We start from the raw sequence: 20,720 nt of genomic DNA on the forward strand, positions 1-20,720 counted from the left end.
TAATATAATTGTTAAATTAGTAGAGGGAAACTGGAATTTAAAAAAGGGAAGAACTCCCGTCAACTCAAACAGCAGGAAAAAAAAAAAAAGAAGAAGGGAGAAGACACATTAAGAACAGCATATCACACCTGCAAACCTAGCTACTTGGAGACTGAGAGCTGAGGATCACAGTTCAACATAAAATAAATTTAAGTGAGCTGGGAAGGTGGCTCAGTGGTAGAGTGCTTGCCTTGCATGCATGAGGCCCTGGGTTTAATTCCTCAGCACCACAGAAGCAGAAAAAGCTGCAAGTGATGCTGTGGCTCAAGTGTGGAGCGCTAGCCTTGAGCTGAAGGGCTGAGGGACAGTGCCCAGGCCCAGAGTTCAGGCCCCATGACTGACATAAATAAATAAATAAATTTAAGTATAAAATACATAGAAATGAATATAGCTACTTAAAAGCCAGTATCAGTGTGGATTTTTCTTTGCTCTATGTGTGTTTGTGTGTGTGTGTGTGTGTGAGAGAGAGAGAGAGAGAGAGAGAAACAGAGAGAGGAAGAGAGGTAGGGGTGGGGGAGGAGAGAGAGAGAGAAAGGTGAGGGGAGGAGGATGGGAGGAGAGAGAGAGAGAGAGGGAAGGAGGAGGGGGGAAGGAGAGAGACAGGTTCAGGCTTGTCTTGAACTCAAGATCTTCCTGCCTCAGCTGCCTGAGTACAGGCATTACAGACCTACACCATCACCCCTAGCTGGATTTTTATTTTCAGCACTGGGGTTTGAACTCAGGGCTAATTAGGCAGATGTTCTACCACTTGGAGACACTCCAACAGCTGTTTCTTTTTTAGGGGGTGGGGAGGTAGATTCTTTTTGAGGAAGGATCTTGTTTATGCCCAGGTCAGCCTGAGCTGCGATCCTCCAATTTGTCACTGGGAAGACAGAGGCACGCCACCATGCTCAGCCATTAGTGAGATGAAATCCTGAAAACCTTTTTGGGGGAAGTAGAGAGAGTCTGGGGGTGGTCGTGAACCTCAATGTCCGATCTCCCTATCACAGTTAGCTAAGAATTACAAGCTTAAGCTACTTCCTTCCACCATTAGAAAAAAAAATTTTTTTTTTCGGGCTGGGAAGGTGGCTCAGTGGTAAAGCACTTGCCTTGCATGCTTGAGGCCCTGGGTTCGATTCCTCAGCACCCATAAGCAAAAAAAAGCCAGAAGTGGCGCTGTGGCTCAAGTAGTAGAGCGCTAGCCTTGAGCTGAAGAGCTGAGGAGCAGCGCCCAGGCTCAGAGTTCAGGCCCACGACCGGACCCAAAATAAAGAATTTTTTTTTTCTGTCATGGGGGTTGAATTCTGGGCCTGAGCACTGTCCTTCTGCTCTTCAGCTCAAGGCTAGCACTCTACCACTTGAGCCAAAGCACCACTTCTGGCTTTTTTCTTTTTGTTTTTTTGTCTTTTTCTTTTTTGGTACTGGGGATCGAACCCAGGATGTTGCACTTGCTAGGCAAGCGCTTTGCCACTGAGCTACATCCCAACCCTCTGGCTTTTTTCGGCTTATGTGATACTGAGGAATTGAACCCAGGGCCTCATGCATGAGAGGCAAGCACTAGAATTTTTTTTTAATGATTACACAAAATTGGTAATATGCTATTCGGTGACATGCCTAAAATGTGGGGATACAACATGAGTGAAAGAAAAAGGAGGGGAAAACTATCATGAAAATATTACAAAAACTAAACAAGTTCTAGGAGTTTGAAATACTAACTCTGATGATAAGATATGTCCGATAAGAATTAAAATATCCTGCTGATCACAACCTTATTGGGAAAGTCAAAGAAACACAAGTCTACTACTAGTCCATTCCATGTGTGCTTTCTATGAAGATACCTGTTATGAAAATAGAAGAGCACGCCCTCTGAAAAGACAGAAGTTCTGACTCACTTCTTCCTGCCAAATCCAGCTAGGCTCACTCAGTTTTGCCAACATCTGTGTAGAGCTAGCTACTTTGCCTATCAAATCCAAATTTGATAGACTTTGCCTATCAAATCCTAACCCCTAACTCAGACATACAACTGCAGTTACAACATTTATGAAATTTAAAACAGAAGCTGGGGGCTAGTGGCTAGTAGCTAGTAGCTATTCAGGAGGATGAGATCTGAGGACAATGGTTCAAAGCCAGCTTGGGCAGGAAAGTCCTAGAAGACTCTTATCTCCAATTAACCACCAGAAAACTGGAAGTGATACTGTGGCTCAAAGCGATAGAGCTCTAGCCTTGAGCAAAAGAGCTCAGGGACAGGGCCTGAGTTCAAGCCCACTGACCACCACCAACAACAACCAAAAAAAAAAAAAACAAAATCCTCAAAACCAGGATGAGCAGTCAAGAAGCACAAACACTTCTGTGTGTAATCCATGTTCTCCTTGATAGAGCATATGAAAGGGAGCGGCTGGCATTCTAGGGTATAGCATGCTCATAGACTTGCCTGAGGAAAAGCAGAGCCCCAGGGCACTCTCTGCTCTTGCTAACTAGATCAGAACACAAATGATAATAATAGGGAACAAACCAAATGATTGTCATGCTTCAGTACAACACAACTAGCAACTGTGTCCTTATGGGACATACCTCCCAACTACCCTGGTGCCACCACAAGTTTCAGCTGCACTTGATCTATTATGAATTGCTATTTCCTCCAATGGTGGGATTCCACCACACTCCCAAAGGACCACCCTAACTCTTCTGAGTCAGAAATCTACAGGTACCAGGTCAGCAACCTGCAGATGTAGCTGCACATTAAGACTAAGCCTAGATCTTTCCCCTTCAAAATTCAGATTTCACTGTTTTGAGGAAGGTCCTTGGCATCTACCTTAAAAAAAAAATCTCCAGAGGGCTGCAGTCTCCATTTCTCTGGCTTCCCATTTTGGCTTGCTGTCATCTAGGTGTGAAAAATTCCCCTCCTAACTAGACTCAAATGACAGGGTATGTGTGCAAGTATTTGTTGAAAAACTCTCTATTTACTGTGCTATCATGAAAGGGCTCTGGCTCTTCCTTCTTCCTCAAGTCAGTGCTACAACTACCAGAAAGAAAGGTGTAGGTAAATTATTATTATTATAGAGGACACAAAGGCTCAAGGATGTAGGGCCAATGTCTCAAAATGTCTCTTTATTGGTCTGGTCCTGTGGGAGGATGCAGGCAGTGCTATCTATCCTTGCCAAATCAAGTGGTCCTTTTGTTGTTCCCAACGCCTTACTTCTCATAATAAGTTCATGCATTGTAGAGCAAAGACTGTTAAACATGTGTGGGCTCCAGGTGTGGTAGTATATGCCTACAATCCTAGCACTTAGGAGTCTGAGGCAGGAGGACCAAACGTTCAAGTCCAGCCTAGGCTACATAGGGAGTTCCAGGCCAGAGAAACCTTGTCGTGAAAAAAATGAAAGAAAAAAAACAAGTGGGCCTATGTGCATACTCATGTTTTCTAAAACCTACTTCTATACTTGGGAAAGTCTAGACAGATACACAACAAAATGTTAATAATGGGTTTCCCCAGGTGGTGAGGTGATCCCTTTTTCTTTCTTCTCTGTACATACTAAAATTTCAAAACAAAAAGAAAAAACTTTCATAATTAAAGCAGCCAGGCACTGGTGGCTCATGCCTATAATCTTAGCTACTCGGGAGGCTGAGATCTGAGGATTGTGGTTCAAAGCCGGCCCTGGTAGGAAAGTCCGAGAGACTCTTATCTCCAATTAACACCAGAAAACCAGAAGTGGCATAGTGGCTCAAGTGGTAGAGAGCTCACCTTGAGCTGAAGAGCTGAGGGACAGCACCAGGCCCATTGTTCAAGCCACACAACAGATCAAAATGAAACAAAACATAATTAAAGCAAACAAGTAATTGTCCCCACTCAAAAAAAGAGGAATAGATAAAAAAAAAAGATCTGAATGGTACAGTAGCTCTGTCCCAGATCTACTACGTAATCTGGGATAGGAGGATGGGGGGGTGCCTCTGGTTTGACTGCAAGCCCCCCAGGGCCCTTCCTGTGTTCTCTCACTACCACTCTGCTTATTCACTGGACTCCTAGGGAGCCCCACTCACACACTGTGAACTTATGACCCCCCATCCTAGATTCTCAGGCTGACCACAGCAACTATGAGTAACAACTCAGCCCTGCAGGAACACCAACAGATCTCTCCTGTCTGTGTTTTCACTTTCTATAGTTTCAGTTAACCAGTCAATCATAGTCCAAAAATATTACATGGGAAATTCCAGAAATAAGCAACTTATAACTTGTGTGCTATCCTGAGTAGCACCTAATATGTCATCCCTCTGGGGACATGAACCATTTCTTTGCCCAGTGTATCCACTTTGTATAAACTACCCCCCTGTTAGTCACTTAGCAGTGATTGGTCGTCATGACGTCACAGTGCTCAGTACACAGAAGGCTCAGGAAGATCAGAGGCCTGAGCAATCTACGGAGGATCTGGGAGCGTGTCCTTTACAGTGGGATATAATAATAATAATAAAATAAAATAATAATAAAAGTGAGATTTAGCCAGTGTGCCTCAAAGCATATCCCATCTGACACTCACATAGCTCAAGCTCAGGCTGTGTAAGAATAACATTCAACAAGCCCTGCTACAGGAATTAAGAGGCTGGGGCATTCACATGCCCATCATGCTGGGTTGGGATTAACTTCCCAGGGTCAATGCAATAGCAGGATCTATTCGCAAATCCTGATGGGACACAAGGCAGCTTCATTGCCATGGAGACAGGATACCATAAGCTCCACAGGTCATCCACTGCGTTTCAAAGAGATATTCACAACCTCCAACAATAAAGGAAGTTGGACCCGGAAAAGAAAATCTTTATGACCAATCCCTCCATGATTCTCAAAGAGCAGTCTCCTGAGTCTGTTCTTGGCAACAGGGAAAGGAGAAAATGCTAATGAGTACACAATGTGCTCCCAAGTGTTGCTGTTTTATTCATTTCTACCTTGTAGAAATGAGTGCTCTTAGCTTTTGCGCTCAAGGGTAGCACTCTGCTACTTGAAGCTTCCACTTCCAGCTTTTGGTGGTTAATTGGAGATAAGAGTCTCATAGACTTTCCTGCCCACGCTGGTTTAGTAAGACAATTCTCAGATCTCTGTCTCCTGAGTAGCTAGGATTACAGATGTGAGCCCCCAGTGCTTGGCTTCCTATCTTGTTTTCTTTCAGCCTTTATGTAATGTGTGGAGATTGACTTTTATGATTTCCCTCATTTACAGATAGGAAACTGAGGCTTGGAGGGACTAAGGCAATTGTCTGAGATCACAGAATGATTGAGCAAAAGATCCAGAATTTGATCTTACAGACAGGGGGCTACACTTGACCTGAAAGCTCCCCCAATCCCTGGCTTCAGTGAGCACTTCTGGGGCTTCAGGGATACATTGAGCCATTTGGCAGATGTAAGGAAACTGCTGCCAATCCCAACAAAGTTTTATACACACACACACACACACACACACACACAGCTTAACAGTGGAAAAAGTCTCAAGCAGAAAGCAAGGAATGAAAAGGAGATCTAAAAAGAGGAAGCACGTTCAGACCCACCTAAACGTTACCTGAGATCTCCATGGTCCCATGGGGGAAGGGAGGCACGGCCTCCCCCAAAGCCTGTCCCACCCACCCCTACCACCACCTTCTAGTGAGTCAAGTCACCTGTCCCCTCTGAATCCATTCCCACGCCTGTAAAGCAGGCAAGGCATGAAGGGCAGAAGGTGGCAGGTGCCTGACGCTTACAGTAGGGCTGTCCCTCTGGCAATGGTGGGGCCCCTTTGAGCCCTCTTTTTCAGATGAAAAGGCTGGACCCCAAGAAGCCCCAAGCAAAGGTGGCAGCCACCTGGCATTCCTCAGAAGCCATCACCTAGGCAGGCAGGCAGGCAAGGGCACAACCTGTCTAACCAGCAACTCCAACAGGAACGTAGGCATCGGACCATAGTGGCTCCAGTTCCCTCCCGCACCACCCACGGGAGGGAGCCAGGCAGGAGCCAGGCCAAGGCAGCCCTTGCCACCTCCCTCCACCCAAAGCTGGAAATCCAACAAGGCCTCCGGGCCTCTGCCTTGACCTTTCTGCCACTTTTACCTGCCCTGCTGGCTTCAGCCCCACCTGCTCAATCCGCGGGCCAGGGCGCACCCGGATGAATGAATGGGACCTGCCCATGGGCCGGGCCAGCACAGCGAAGCTGCACTGTGCGCCCCCAGAGGGGCGGGGGTCGGGTCTCACCTTACCCCTTGCTCGGTCTGCTTAACCCCAGGCCACCTTTTTCAGAGTAACAACCCCGAGACCATCAGGTTTAACAGGCTCGTCCGTCTCAGTCTTTTCCCGCCTCCCTGCCCGAGGCGCGGCGTTCTCGCCCCCACCCCCCACCCGCATCCGACCCTACAGGTGGACGCCCGAGGCCCGGCGCGGGAGACTCACAGCGGGTTCCAGCGCTCGGGCAGGCGGCGGTGCAGCGAGATGCGGTCGCTGAGGTAGGTGTTGATCTGGTGCAGCTGAATGCTTTCCTGCTGCAGCCGCAACTCCACGCCCTCCAGCGGCAGCCGCACCGCCTCGCCCCGCGCGCCCAGCGCGTCCTCCGACAGCTCCGGGCGCGGCAGCACCGGCTCGCGGCGGCCGGAGCGCGGGGGACGCGGGGTGCTCGGGGATCCCGGCTGAGCAGTCCCGGCCCCGCGTCGCGTCCGCAGCACCGCCCCCAAGCCGGCCAACGCCAACAGGGCCAGCAGGGCCAGCAGCGCCTCCCGCCCGCGCCGCAGCCCCCGCGGGCAGCGCCGCCGCGCCGCGCGCCCCCACATGCGCCCGCCAGCTGCGCCCGCGGCCGCTGCGCGCCCCGCGGCGGCGAGGGCGGCCGAGGCCCGACCCGGATCCCGGAACCGCGCGCCGCCCGCCAGGCCCCGCCCTCCGGCCCGCCCCGCCCCACCTGCGCGCCGCCCCCTTTCCCGGCCGCGGCGGCGGGCTCGCAGCACGCCCACCTGCAGAGCGCGGATGGGGGGGTGCCCGTGGTCCCCGCCTGCGCCCCAGGCCGCCCTCCCGCCCGGCTGGGAAGGGGGAATAGGGGAGGCAGTGGGGATGGCGGGGCCCGGCCTGCGCGTCGCCAGCGCGCGGTGATGGCCACGGGGTGCGTCCGGCGGGAACAGGCGGACTTTCCGGCCTCAACTCCGGCGCGCTCTTTACGCGGTCCCAGGTCTCATCGATCCATCTAGCTGCGGAGCCTGCGGCGCCCTGGGCCGGCCTCGCTCGCCTCGTGCGGGCCCACCCTCCGCCGCGCAGACCCGCCCCGGGCTCCCGCGGCCGCTCCTGGGCCGCGTGTCTCTCCCTTCACTTTTTTAGGAACACCTCCAAGAATCTGATCACAAGAACAGTCGCAGCCTGTGTCCACGCGTAGGGGACTGCACACGTCCCACGCCATCCAGTGCTGTCCATCACTTCAGGCCTTGAACTAAAGAGATGTCCTTTATCTGGGAGAAGAGAGGCCACCAAAGGCCAGAGAGAGCTGCTCGGGTACTGAACAGGAACAAGACTATCCTGAGAGATGAGGTTCTCTCCTAAGGACAAAACATAAGGTGGCCAGTAATCAAAATGTAAAGTAGAAGCAGGGCCCCGTGGCACAGGGTTGTAATCCTAGCTACTCAGGAGGCTGATGTCTGAGGATTGCAGTTTGAAGCCAGCCCGGGGTTAGCTCCAATTAACCACCAAAAAGCTGAAGCCAGAAGTGAGCAAAAAAGCTAAGGCAAAGCTCTCAGTCCCTGAGTTCAAGCCCCAGTACCAACAGAGAGAGAGAGAATCAGCAATCAAAATATAAGATAAGTGATCATCAAGAAGTACTCAGTAATCAAGATCTCCAGCTAGGGGGAGGCATGGCATCAGCACCCAGGGCCCTTGTACAGGTGAAGCTGTATTCCTTCAGCGACAAATGCTCTTGCCTGCCTGGCAAACCCCTAGTCCTTCTATAGCCTTCTGTTGGCCTTTTAGGAGAATATATTACATCATCCCTTTGTATGTTAGTCAAGATTCAGCTGGAGAAAGAACCAGGAAGATCATATGAAGGCATTTATAGCTGGGACTGTATCCCAAGCGGCTCAGGCAGTGGAGGCAGGATGGTCAGTTTGAGGCCAGTATGGACAAAATCATCAAGACTCTGTCTCAAAAGCAAATGGAGGTGAGGCATTAATGGCTCATGTCTATAATCCCAGCTACATAGGAGACAGAGAATGAGAGGGTCAAGCTTCCAGGCCAGCCGAGGCAGAAAAATTTGTAAGACCCTTCTCAATCCATGGCTGGGTGCTGTTCTGCATGCCCATCATCCCAGTCTACATGGAACACTAAGTTCTGAAGGGTCATGATTCTAGGCCAGCCTTGAAGAAAAGTCTGTGACACTGAGTCTCAAGATCTCAAAGGAACCTGCTGGGTTTGGTGTCCTGCCTGTCATCCCAGGTACTGAGGCAATGTAGATCTGGGAGGAAGTGAGACCTTATCTCAAAAATAAGCAAAAAGTGCCTGAGTTGTGACTTGACTGATAGAGTGCCTGCCAAGCATATTAGAAGGCCAGAGTTCAAATCCTAGTATAAGGAAAGAAAGGAAGGAAGGAAAAAATAGAAAGGGATGGTGGGAAGGAAGAAGGAAGGAAGGAGGGAGGGAAGAAGAGGAAAAGGAAAGAAAAAGAGGCTAAGGGCACAATTCAGGTGGTAGAGCACTTGTTTAACATATGCAAAGCCCTGGATTCAATTTTGTGTGTGTGTGTGTCTGGTCGTGGGGCCTGAACTCTGTGCCTGGGCGCTGTCCCTCAGCTCTTCAGCTCAAGGCTAGCGCTCTACCACTTGAGCCACAGCGCCACTTCCGGCTTTTTTCTTTTTGCTTATGTGGTGCTGAGGAATCGAACCCAGGGCCTCAGGCATGCAAGGCAAGCGCTCTACCACTGAGCCAACTTCCTAGCCCTGGATTCAATTTTTTTAAGACATTTATTACAAGGAATGACTGTGGGAGCCTGAGATCCAGGGGAAGGCCTCCAGGAAAAGCCAGCTAGAACTCCTGGCATCATCTCAAGCTAGAGTCCACAAGCAAAATACCTTCTTCAATGTATCCTTGGTTCTGCCTTTCTGGCCTTTCAACTGATTGAATCAGGTCCATCAGATCCTATCTTTAAAGTGAACTGACTATAATGTCAATCACAGCCACAAAATAGATTGACAGCAATACCAGGGGTTTGTAGTTAATTGGTTGACTATTTTAGCCTAGACAAAATCAACCATTTCTATTAGTTTCTCCCAGGATTATTGTAACAACATATCAACCCCAGACTGGGATCCTTAAGCGAGAAATTGCAGAGCTGGTGGTTCACACCTGTAATCATAGCTACTTGGGAGACTGAGCATGGGGGGATCAAGGTTCAAGACCAGGAAAATTTATGAGACTCCCTTCTCAATCCATAGCTGAGCACAGTGGTATACACCTTCCTCCCAATCTATGTGGGAGGCTGAGATTGGGAGGATTGAAGTGCCAGGCCAACCTGGCAGAGAAATCCTTGAGGCTCTGTCTCCACGGAAGGGAAGTGGGGGGCCGTGGCCTCATCTGTGATCCCAACAATGATGCAAGGCAAGCATGTGCCCCCAGTGGGAACTGACATCCTATCTTAAAACTAACCAGTGAAAAACAGGGTTCAAGGCATGGCTCAGTAATATTGCACTAGCCTAGCAAACATTAGACCCTGAGTTTAAACCCCTAGAATGCAACAAAACAACAACAAAAACTGGCAATAATTTCTCCCTGTTTTAAGGCTAGCATCCCGAGATCAAGGTGTCCACAGAACCATGTTCCCTTGAAGGCTAGTAGGAGTGTTCTGATGTTGCGGGTGCTCTCTGGCATTCTTTGACTAGTAGGTGTCTCACTCCCATCTCTGCCTCCATTGTCATATGGGTCTTTCCCAGGGTTTGTCTGTCTGTCTCCACATTTCTCTTAACTCTTCTAAAAAGGAGTCCTGTTGGATTTGGACCCATTCTAATGACCTTATTTTAACTTGATTAGATTAACCTAATTCAAAAAGAAAAAAGAAAAAGATTACATTCACTAGAATGAAGGAGCCCGACTCCAATAAACATTTTCCAGAAAAGGAGGTGACAGTTCAGTCCTTGCCACCATCAGACATTGCTTTGGCATTCAATTCACTGGACCGTGGTTCATTCATAACCTGCTCTTATAGCAGAAAGAACTGAGGGACTTAGAATATGAACTGTGGCCACTTACAGATCCTAGAGCTTGGTACTGAGTTAACTACATGTGGGTGCTCAGTGAGTGCCTGGTTGGGCATCGCACACTCAACTTCCATGGGTGTCTGCCTGAACTCACTAGGAGAGACTCCAATTTCAAGTGTGGGGAGGAGTCGCTCGCAGTGCAGAACAAACACGAGTTCTTAGGGTCTTGTTGCAGAAAGGCCTCCTTGGCAACCTAATCTGGGAGTTTTCAGAATCAGCTCCCAAGAATCCCTGGGAAAGGTCTCGGAAAGTCAAGAGAGGCTGCCTGGGTGGGGCTCCAGCTCTCTTCCCTGAAACCAGAGAGTTGACATGCCTAGCTCACACCTTACACTTCCTTATTAGACTATAATAACCTCCACCCAGAGTCTGGTAACATGGAGCTAGGTCAAAAGAGTGTGTTGTTCAGAACCACAGCTGCTGGGGGCAGAAGAGGAAGTAGAAAGGAGTGAAAAGATATGACAGTAACTGCTGAATGTCTGCCAATATCCATCCTCCTCTTCGTCCTTAATAGCACAGCTTTTCATTATTTTGGGGCAGGGTCTTCACTGTGTTGCTCAAGCTAGTCTTGAGTTACTGAATTCAAAGGATCCTCTCGTGTCAGCCTTTCCAGTAGCTGGACTACCAGCACACACTACAGCATCATCATGCCTACCTTGGAACTTTTGTTTATATATTTTTTTGTTTCAGTGGACAGAATAAAGATTAGATTTCCAGGCTTCCTTTGCAGCTAGGTATGGTCACATGACTAGGTGTGCCATCTATGGGCTACAAGTGGTGGTGTCAGTAGCTGCCATAATCACAGTTTGCTTTCTTTGTTCACTTACTCATTGTCAAACACAGTCTTTGAATGGAAGGAGCCACTGTTACAGCTCCCGACAGCATGAATGGAGAACAGTGCCCTTCCGTGGTCAAACTCCAGACTGCAGAATCCACAAACATTTTAAGATGGTAGTTGTTTTACACAGTGAAATTTCTCAGGCAAGAAATACATAGTGAACATCTACTATCCCCCAAGCACCATGATAGGGTCTAGACACTTCTTGTAAGAAGTAAGAGGTAAAGGCAAGATAATGATAATAATAGCTTTGCTAGGAGGTATCGATGGCTCATGCCTGAAATCCTAGTTACTCAGGAGGTTGAGATCTGAGGAACATGATTTGAAGCCAGCCTAGGTAGAAAAGTCTATCTGGAAGTGGAGCTGTGGCTCAGAAGGTAGAGTACTAGCCTTGAGTGAAAAGCTAAGGGACAGTGAGTTTGAGCCTTGAGTCTGGCCCTGAGTTTAAGCCCCAGTACTCACCAAATAATCATGTTAATTAATGATGTCGATGACGATGATGATAACAGTAGCAAGAAGCAAAGAGCAGGAAAGTTAGAAGCCAAAGTAGAAAGCACACTTAAATGAATCATGCACTGTGGCAGCAGAGGGGAAGGGGAAGTGTGGACAGAGCATTATAAAAGGGAATGAGGGAGAGCAGGACTCAGAAAAGTCAGGGAGGAAGAATTTGTGGTTGGGAACTCTTTGTTAATATGGCTTGATTCAGTGTTGGCTACCACAGTGCTGTTCCTTGTTCCTCCAGCAGCCTGGGCCTAGGGCCATCCTAGGGATTAGCTTCATGCTTTTAGAAACTATGCTAGTGTTTGGTTAGGTTGTTTACTCTAGGGGTGGAGAGTAGACAAAACCATCAGTGTTAATAGGCCACCGCTGAGACCTAAGCAAGAAGAGGATTCTGTCCAGACATGGCGGCCACACCTGTGAACCCAGCATGATGGAGGCTGAGGCCCAAGGATCAAGAATTTGAGGGCAGGGACTGGGAAGTTGGCTCAGTGGTAGAGCGCTTGCCTTGCATGCCTGAGGCCCTGGGTTTGATTCCTCAGCACCACATAAGCAAAAAGAAAAAAGCTGGAAGTGGCACTATGGCTCAAGTGGTAGAGCGCTAGCCTTGAGCTGAAGAGCTGAGGGACAGCGCCCAGGCCCAGAGTACAGGCCCCATGACCGGACCCAAAAAAAAAAAAAAGAATTTGAGGGCAGTCTACACATCAAAATTCTGTCTCAACTCTTATATCCCTAGTCCAAGAAGAAAGAGGGCTCAAAAAAGCCTGGCTAAAGTTAGGTTCAGAGAGAATCCTTTTTTTTGTCCTGGATTCAGACTCAAACTCAGCACCTGCTGCTTTCTCTCATTGGCTAGCACTGGACCAGCTGAGCCAGGTCTCTAACTCCCAGAGAATCATTTTCACAAGCCATATTTTATACTATGGAGCTATTATATAGATCATGTGAAAGTTTGAGGATATTTTGAAGACAAATTTTACAGTGCTATCTGGATTGTAACTATAGGCTTTGTTGACTTTTGTGGTTTGGGGAAGTACTTCAGGATTCCTGCCCAACAAAATGATTGAAGAGTTGAAATCATGCTGTAGAACTCCCTCTCCTCAGGGAAAAAGATTGTCCCGTGTCTCCTGTGGAAAGACAGCCCAGGCTGTGCTTCTGTTTGTATCAATACAGGAAGCCTCCAGGAGCTTTTTAAAATAAATTATTCTTCAAGGGGAATGACAAGCCACAGTCCTGAGATACAGGGTGGGGAGAAGGGGAGTAATGGCACGAGTGGCAGCTCAGGTGGAGTTGGGATCTAACCAAGAGCTTCTGGTTACTGGCATTCCTAGAGGAAACCTCCCCTAGGCTGCAGGAGAGATACAGGGTCTGGAAGGAACCAAAGCAGAGGCCTAGGATAACCTGCAACCACTATCATCCTTGGGGTGGTAAGCTCCATCATGGCAGTTGGGCCCCTCTTGCTTCCTATAGAAACAAACTGCTGGCTGTTTCAGGAAAGGCAGGTGTAGTATGATGAAGAACTGGGAGCTCTGTCTTCTGGCTTCTGTCCCAATACCCAACACATTTAGGATCTGTGGTCAGATTAGAAATCAGACAAGAATTACAATTCATCATGGCATGGATTGCCTGCCAAATTGGAATGTTTCTTTATAAAATTGAAGTTGACCTAGGAGTTATTAGACAGAGGTTAGTTCTCAGGTAATAATGGAAACTGAGGCTCAGAGGAAAGGGAGAGAGAGGAAAGAGAGGGAGGAGAAGAGGACTAGAAGGAGGAGAGGAAAGAAGAGGAGGGAAAAAAGAAAGGTCCAACAATAAAATGATTTATTCATATAAAATCATTTATTAATTAAAACGAGTTATTATTTTTCACATTTTATAAGGCTCCTAAGATAACACTAAGTCAAAAGATAAACCAGAAAAATATATTTGCAGATAGCATTTGCTCAGTATGTAATTCGACAGGGAAATAAAAAAGAACAAACAGAAATAAAAGTAGCCAAAGGATTTGAATAGGCAGTTCCTTCCAAAAAGGATATAAATGATCTATGAAGTATGAAAATATGCTCAACCTCCTAGTTAAAATGCATGCAAATTAAACTTACTCAGAAATGTTTGCTCACCTATCAGATTGGCAGTGATTAAAAAGGTTATTAACTGCAGCGTTGGCAGGGATATGAATAAACACGCCCTCATGTTCTATGGCAGGAACACAGACTGGTATAGCTTCAAAAGAAAGCAATTAGGCAACATTTATTACAAATGTTAATGTTAATACCCTTTTGATTCTGCGATTCCACATGTAAGAATTTATCCAACAGAAATAAACACACAAGTGCTCAAAAACAATGCATACAAAGAAGCTTACTGCAGTATTGTATGAAAAGCAAATAGTTGGAAATAACCCAAATGTCCATTAGTAAGAGGTTGTAAAATAAAGTATTGTACTTCCATACCAACTCATAAATATACCGCAGTGATGGAAACAAGTAGGAATTACTTCTAAATGTTTACATATAAATGTATTTAAGTTGTGCTAAGTCAAGAAAAGCTGGTTGGAGCTGTATAGATTTCATGATCTTATTTTAGTAAAATATGTTAACATATATCAAGGGTAAAAAAGTCTAAAGGAGAAGTCACCAAACCATTAATTCTTTCTTCCTTCCTACCTTTGTTCCTTCCTTCCTCCTTCATTTCCTCCCTTCTTTCCTCCCTCCCTCTTTCTTTCTTTCCTTTCTCTCCTTTCCCTCCCTCCCTCCCTCCCTCCTTTCTTTCTTTCTTTCTCCCTCTTTCTCTCCCTCTCCCTCCCTCCCTTCCTCCCTCCCTCCCCCCCTCTGTCTATTGTCCAGTCCTAGGGCTCAAATTCAGGGCCTGTGTGCTGTCCATGAGGTTTTCTTTTTTTTGCTCAAGGCTGGTTGTATACCATTTGAACCATAGCTCAACTTCCATTGGTTTTTGTTGGTGGTGGTTATAGTTAACTGGAGATACAAGTCTCCCAGAATTCCTGCCTGGATTGGATTAGAACCATGATCTTCAGATCTCAGGCTCCTGAGGAGTTAGAATTGCAGGCATAAGCCACCAGAGCCTGGTTCTTCCAATCTGTGATCCTTTCACTCTCCTTCAGTTTATTCATTTTCTTCAGCACATTTTTAACGGACCTTACATTTGACAGGCCTTGCAACTAGATTCTGGGAATGTAACAGTATACACATGCAAAGCCATAAACCTTCAAGGAACTTTTGCTTTTGATAATTACAACATCAGAATTCTTCATAAAAGAAATTGTTACCTTATTAGGGAAAAAAATCCAGGCATTTAAGAGTACTCTACCTTGCCACAGTGGTTCCTTGAGAAGCTGTAATTCTAGCTACTCAGGAAATGGAAGTAGGAGGATCAAGGTTTAAGGCTGGTTTAGGCAGAAGTATGAAACCCTAAAATTGAACAAATAACTAATGTGAAAAGTGCTGGAGGGGGGAAAGGGTGTTGTGGCCCTTAAACCCTGAGTTCAAACCCCAGTGCTGCCAAAACATAATAATAACAAGCCAGACACCAGGTTAGGCTCACACCTACACATCCTAACTACTTGGGAGGATCTTAGTTCAGGGCTAGGCCTGGCAGAAAAGCTTCTATGTCCTTGGAAGAAGATGGGAGAGGTGATCACTACAGGAAGCCTAAAATAGATGGATCTCCATCTAGGTGCATACCCAGGCAGAAGCAAGAACCTGTCTCAAACAAACAAAATCCATCAGTGTAAGACATGGCTCAGTGTAAAGGGCACTTGCCTAGCAAGCTGGAGGCCAAGTTCAACCTCCCAGTACTGCCAAATATCTAGTAATGATAATAATCAACAGGTTATTTTTATATCCAAGCCCTCTCAATCTCCTGCCTAATCCACTGCCCCAGTCTCTGGTCTCCCTGACAACCAGTCTGTTCCTTTCACTACAGTTTACCTAGACCCCATCCATTCTTCCTGCCCCAGTTGTAGCTCACCTCTCCTGCAAAGCTTGAATCCTTGTCTCGGAACTAATGAGGAAAGCTTATGGAGGGGCTCGTTAGCCTTGGCTGCAGTCATGGAGGGCTGACTGCAATAAGAGGCTCTGCCCCTATTCTTCAACACACACAATGCCTGACATATGAAAAGCAGTCAGTAAACAATTGGATGGCAATTGTGTTGGCCATGCACACACACTGCATAGCCATCCATTCCAGAGAGCCTGCCTGGAAGCAAGCACAGTCCTGGGAGCTTCCCACTATAGTTGGAAGTCCTGTGACTTCTTTCAGCCAGGGAGCAACAAAAGGAAGAAGCCGAACAAGGCTCTTTCTGCCTTGACTGGAAGCTGTCGATTGGGGATTCCTGGTCAGCCCAGCTAAGATGCTCCAGGACTGGACTGCATCTTGTCTGAAAATTCCTTTTGCTTCTCCTCCATCTTCCTCCTCTATTCCTGGATGATATTTTCTTCCAGAAAACCATCAATCAAACATCTAGGCATCTGATTTTTCAGAGGACCTAAACTAAAAAGTTCTAGAAGGTAGTTCATAAATAAGGTTATAGAGAGCCTCATGTAAGAGAAACCTATGAATTGTACATCCTTGCTCTACAAAGTTTAGGAGCACCTAAATTATGCACAGGGGTTGTGTTGACATGCAGATTCTGGCTCAATGGGACTGAGGTGAGCTGGAGATATGGTAATTCTAATAGGCTCCTAGGGTACCAATGCTGCTGGCTCAGCAGCAAGATATGGGAACCTTCCCTTTTCCCCTTGTGTGCCTTCTTGCTGGCTGCTTGGATAACACTACAGGATCCAGCTCCCAGCTTTGGGATGAATTCCCCCAAGGACTGGCACAGGCGGGAATCCAGAGGGGAAGAGAGTGAGGTCAGAAGTACATATTCCCCCCCAGAAACTTCCTCCATCAAGTTGCTGCAGGTTGGCTGTGTCCTTCTCCCCAGTGCCATGCCCACCAGGTATCTCCCTGCTGTATTCTCTTTGTCAGAATTTCTAAAACCATTCTCTCCTTCCACTCCTCCAGGCCTGGGATGGTAACTGCTTCCTGGCATTACCTGTCCTAGAGTCTCACACCATCCCTATAGCGCTTAGCCCTGCCTGCTCTTTTTTACTGGTCCTTTAATAAACATTCATCTGCCACACATGCCATTGGTCCTCTGCTAGGACCCTGACTGTCATAAACAATGTTCATAACAGCAGAATACTGGAAACAAGCCAATTGTGCACCATTTAAAAAAATGATTAAATAAGGGTGTGTGTGTGTGTGTGTGTGTGTGTGGCCATGCTCAAGCAAAAGAGTGCTTGTCTAGCATGTGTGAAGCCCTGAGTTCAAGCCCAGTACTACCCAAATTAAATAAGTTGTAACCCTCGAAAAGTGTTAGATTTAACTATTGAATGTAGAGTGGATGGCCAATCCATGGAATTTATGACACTAAATGGAAAAAGTAAATGTGAACCCATCCATTAAAAAAAAAACAAAGTAAACCATATATTTGCTAAGGCTGGGGTTACAGGGGATGATGCTCTTGCTAAAAATAAACTTAGCCAGAAAGGAAGGGGGAGCTGGGCATTTTCTGACGTGGCTTTGCTTGCCTCTGTGGTAGCCACACAGACAGGCAGGCAGGCATGCACGTGTGTGTGTGTGTGTGTGTGTGTGTGTGTGTGTGTGTGTAGGAAAGTGGAAGAGTGAACCCTAGTTTGGCTTGCAAGATCCTGACATTCTGACAGCTAACAACCTTGCCAGAGAGGCTGTCCCAATCTCCCAGTCACTTATTGAGAGTCCTGGCTGAAGCCAATCAGAACGGGCAGGACCATGCTAGCCACTGACCCACAGGGACTGAGTAGGGGAGGAAGGTTCTCTTGCCAAGAGAAGGACTGTTCTAGAAGGAATTGTTTATGGTAAATAGTTGCTATTTTTGCTGTCTGTCATCCAGAAGTCCCTTATGTTTAGGGGGCAAGAGATTCCCTTGTCAGAAACTCACCTTCCTAGCCTCCCTTCCGCTCAGGCATAACATGTGACCAGGCTGAGCCAATCCCACATGGGACCTCTGAAAGAATTTTGTGTTAACTCCGCCTGCTTAAATTATCCAGAAGGTTAGTTTCTGTTGCCTGCAAGTGAGATGCTTGGTTAATGCCCACAAGTATAAGCGCATTATGCATGAAATAGTTTGGGAACAATAAACGTGACCATTGGTTATCCATGGAGAACCGGACTGAGAGAGTAAGGAAGAAGGAACAGGACTTTTGCCTTATATGTTTTTGTACTATTGGAATTTCTTTTTTATTGTGTGTGTGTGTGTGTGTGTGTGTGTGTGAGTGTGTGTATGTATGTACATACCTGCCAGTTCTGCAGCTTGAACTTAGGGCCTGGGTACTACCTCAAGCCTCCCTCTCTCTCTTTCTCTCTCTCTCTCTTTCTCTCTGAAGTGTAGCACTCTAACCACTTCTATGTTTTTTGGTAGTTTAGTGAAGATAAGAGTCTCACAGACTTTCCTGCCTGGGTTGGCTTTGAACCATGATCCTCAAATCTTAGCCTCCTGAGTAGCTGTAATTAGGATTGCAGATGTGAGCCACCAGTGCCCAATTTTATATTGCTTTTTAAATGAAACAAATTAGAGAAAGAAAGAAAGGAAGGAAGAAAAAGAAAGAAAGAAAGAAAGAGAAAAAGGAAGGAAGGAAAAGAAGAGAAGTGACACCTAAATAAAGACAATAAGACAAAGGAGCAATCATTTGAGGTTTTCAGAGTTTATGGCTTACTCCATAATTCTAGCATCTCAGGAGGTTGGAAGTTCTGGACTAGCCCAGACAAAAAAGTTCATGAGACTATCTCAAAAGACAAAGCTGGGCATTGCAACAAAATGAGATTCTATCCTTAAAAATAAAGCAGAGCAAAAGTGGCTGAAAGATTGCTTCAAGCAGGAGAGGATCTGCCTAGCAAGCATTAAGCTCTAAGTTCAAACTCTAGCATTGCCAAAGGGGAAAATGTTGTGTTGGATATGGTCCTATCTAGAATTTAGGGAGAATGTACCACCTACACCACTGTGCTAGCGTGCTTACAGTTATCCCTGCAACAGGCTTAAATACTGCCCATGGCTCCCCACTGCTCACAAAACAAACCCCAAAGTCTGCATCCTGGCCCTAAAGCCCTTTGCAGGGTGAGCCTTGGGTATTTTCTTCATTTGTACTCTTTTCCTAGACCTTGTCTCCCAGCCTCAGGGTATTTCTATCTTCTCCAATCTGCCAAAGCTGTGACTCAGCCTTTCCTACATCCTTATCAACTTTTGTTCTGGTATAATTACACCAAAGGAGAGTTGGTTGTTGAATACTCTCCTTTTGAGCACTTACAGTATACATCTGGCTCTTTGTCAGGTTCTGAGACTGCTCCTTTCAATCTAGGAAAAGCAATTGCCCATCCTGTCTGAATGTTTTTCTTGTTTGGTTGTGCTGGTATTGGGGCTTGAATTCAGGGCCTCTTGTTCTCTTGAGATTTTGCTCAAGGGTAGTGCTCTAACACTTAAATCACAGGTCCACTTCTGGCTTTTTTTTTCTGGTTAATTGGAGATGTGTCTCTTGGTTTGTCTGTCCCAGCTGGCTTTGAATCATATTCCTCAGACCTCAGCCCCTTGAGTAGCTAGGATTACAGGGGTGAGCCACCTGCAGCCAGCATCTGAATGTTTATGCAATCACCACATGCAGAAGGCTGGATGTAAGCTGCCTGTGAGCAAGGCTACTCTAGAGTCTGTTTGTTCCTCTGCTTTTGTTCCTCTGTCTTGCTGATGTTATGTGCCCAGTGACACCCCCACCCACCGATTTACAAGAATGTCTGCAGACTGCCACATTTAACTACATTCATGTTCTACTTAATGTGTCAACAGTACCATCCTACACACAAGTCACTATCCTGTCCCTCAAGTCTCTCTAGCATGCAGAACTGTGCCCCTGGGCACTGCAGATTCTCAATAAATACTTATTGAGAAAGTAACATGGACATCTCATCCAATAGACATCAGACCTCAGTTCTTGCAGCTGCTGGCTAGGATAAAACAGCTGTGCAGCCTTTAACTAAAGGGCTCCAAATCTTTGGGCCTCTGTTGCCTCTTCTGTAAATAGGGGGTGGTTACCTGCTCTGTCCATCAAGTAAGCGGTGGGTTCACGGATGCATCCGTGAACCCACCAGAGGTCTGATTAAACTTCAGATCACTAGTCCCAGGCCTTGGGACTAGGAAGCAGCCAGAAAATGTGCATATGTAACATATGTAATATTGCATTGAAAGCTGATGCTGCACACTTGCGTCCCTGCCCGCTGACCTAAGTCACCAGAGGCGTTTGTAGCCTGGCTAGGTAAAGGGCTAGCACTATGACCCCACTCCCGGGACAGATGGGGACACAGACACTGAGTTCCCAAAGTTCCTAGGTAGTTCCCTGCCTAGGGAGAGGCTGTGAAGTGCAGGGTGCTGGGGGGAGAGAGGTGTCAGCAGAGCCTCCTCCTCCAGGTTTTGTGGAAGGGGTGCAATAGTGGACTCAGAACCTAGCCAGGCCCAGAAGTCAGGGGAGGGAGGAGCCAGAGTTGGCCCGGGACTGGAAGGGAGCACGAAGAGGGGGGAGGGGAACAAGAGAGGGAAGAAGGGAGGGAAACAGGAGGGGAGGCAGGAGGGGGAAGAAAAGGTGCAGAAAGGGGGACAGGTGAAGGGTGTATAAAGGGGGATGGGACAGGGAGGAGAGAGCTGGAGGGGCTGGGAGAGGAGCAGGAGGGAGGGAGAAGAGGGGGCAGGAGGAAGGGAAAGGGGAGGACGGAGGAGGAAAAGAAGGCAGTAGAGGAGAAAGTGGGTAGAGGAGGGAAGCTGGAAGGGGAATGGAGGGTGGACAGGAGTGAGGAGAAGAGGGTAGGAGGAGAAAAGGGGGATGGAAGGGGGACGAGGAGGGCAGAAGGGAGAGAAGGGGAGCAGAGGGGGCACAGGAGGGAGGAAGCGGGGCGGAGAAGGGCAGGGGGGAGAGGATGGGGTAGGAGGAACAGGAGAGGTAAAGGGGCAGGAGTGAGGAGGAGAGGGGAACAGGAGGAGCGGGCAAGAGGGGGAGAACAGGGGACGGAGGGGGAGAAAAGAGGGAGGAGAAGGCAGGAGGGGGAAACGGGAGGGGAGCCGGGAG

The 20,720-nt window shown here is 47.4% G+C and overlaps 1 protein-coding gene across 1 annotated transcript in view; it reads right to left on the reverse strand.

Moving 5' to 3' along the window:
- Nucleotides 1–6,791, reverse strand: part of Galnt12 (polypeptide N-acetylgalactosaminyltransferase 12) — a 33,595-nt gene extending 26,804 nt beyond the window's left edge. Inside the window, exon 1 of the mRNA XM_013023351.1 lies at nucleotides 6,418–6,791. Within this exon, the coding sequence (XP_012878805.1) occupies nucleotides 6,418–6,791 (374 nt within the window). The remainder of the gene's footprint in view (nucleotides 1–6,417) is intronic.
- Nucleotides 6,792–20,720: the final 13,929 nt, after the last annotated feature.

This window comes from Dipodomys ordii, unplaced genomic scaffold, assembly GCF_000151885.1.
Source record: "Dipodomys ordii isolate 6190 unplaced genomic scaffold, Dord_2.0 Scaffold67, whole genome shotgun sequence".
Lineage (NCBI taxonomy): Eukaryota > Metazoa > Chordata > Mammalia > Rodentia > Heteromyidae > Dipodomys > Dipodomys ordii.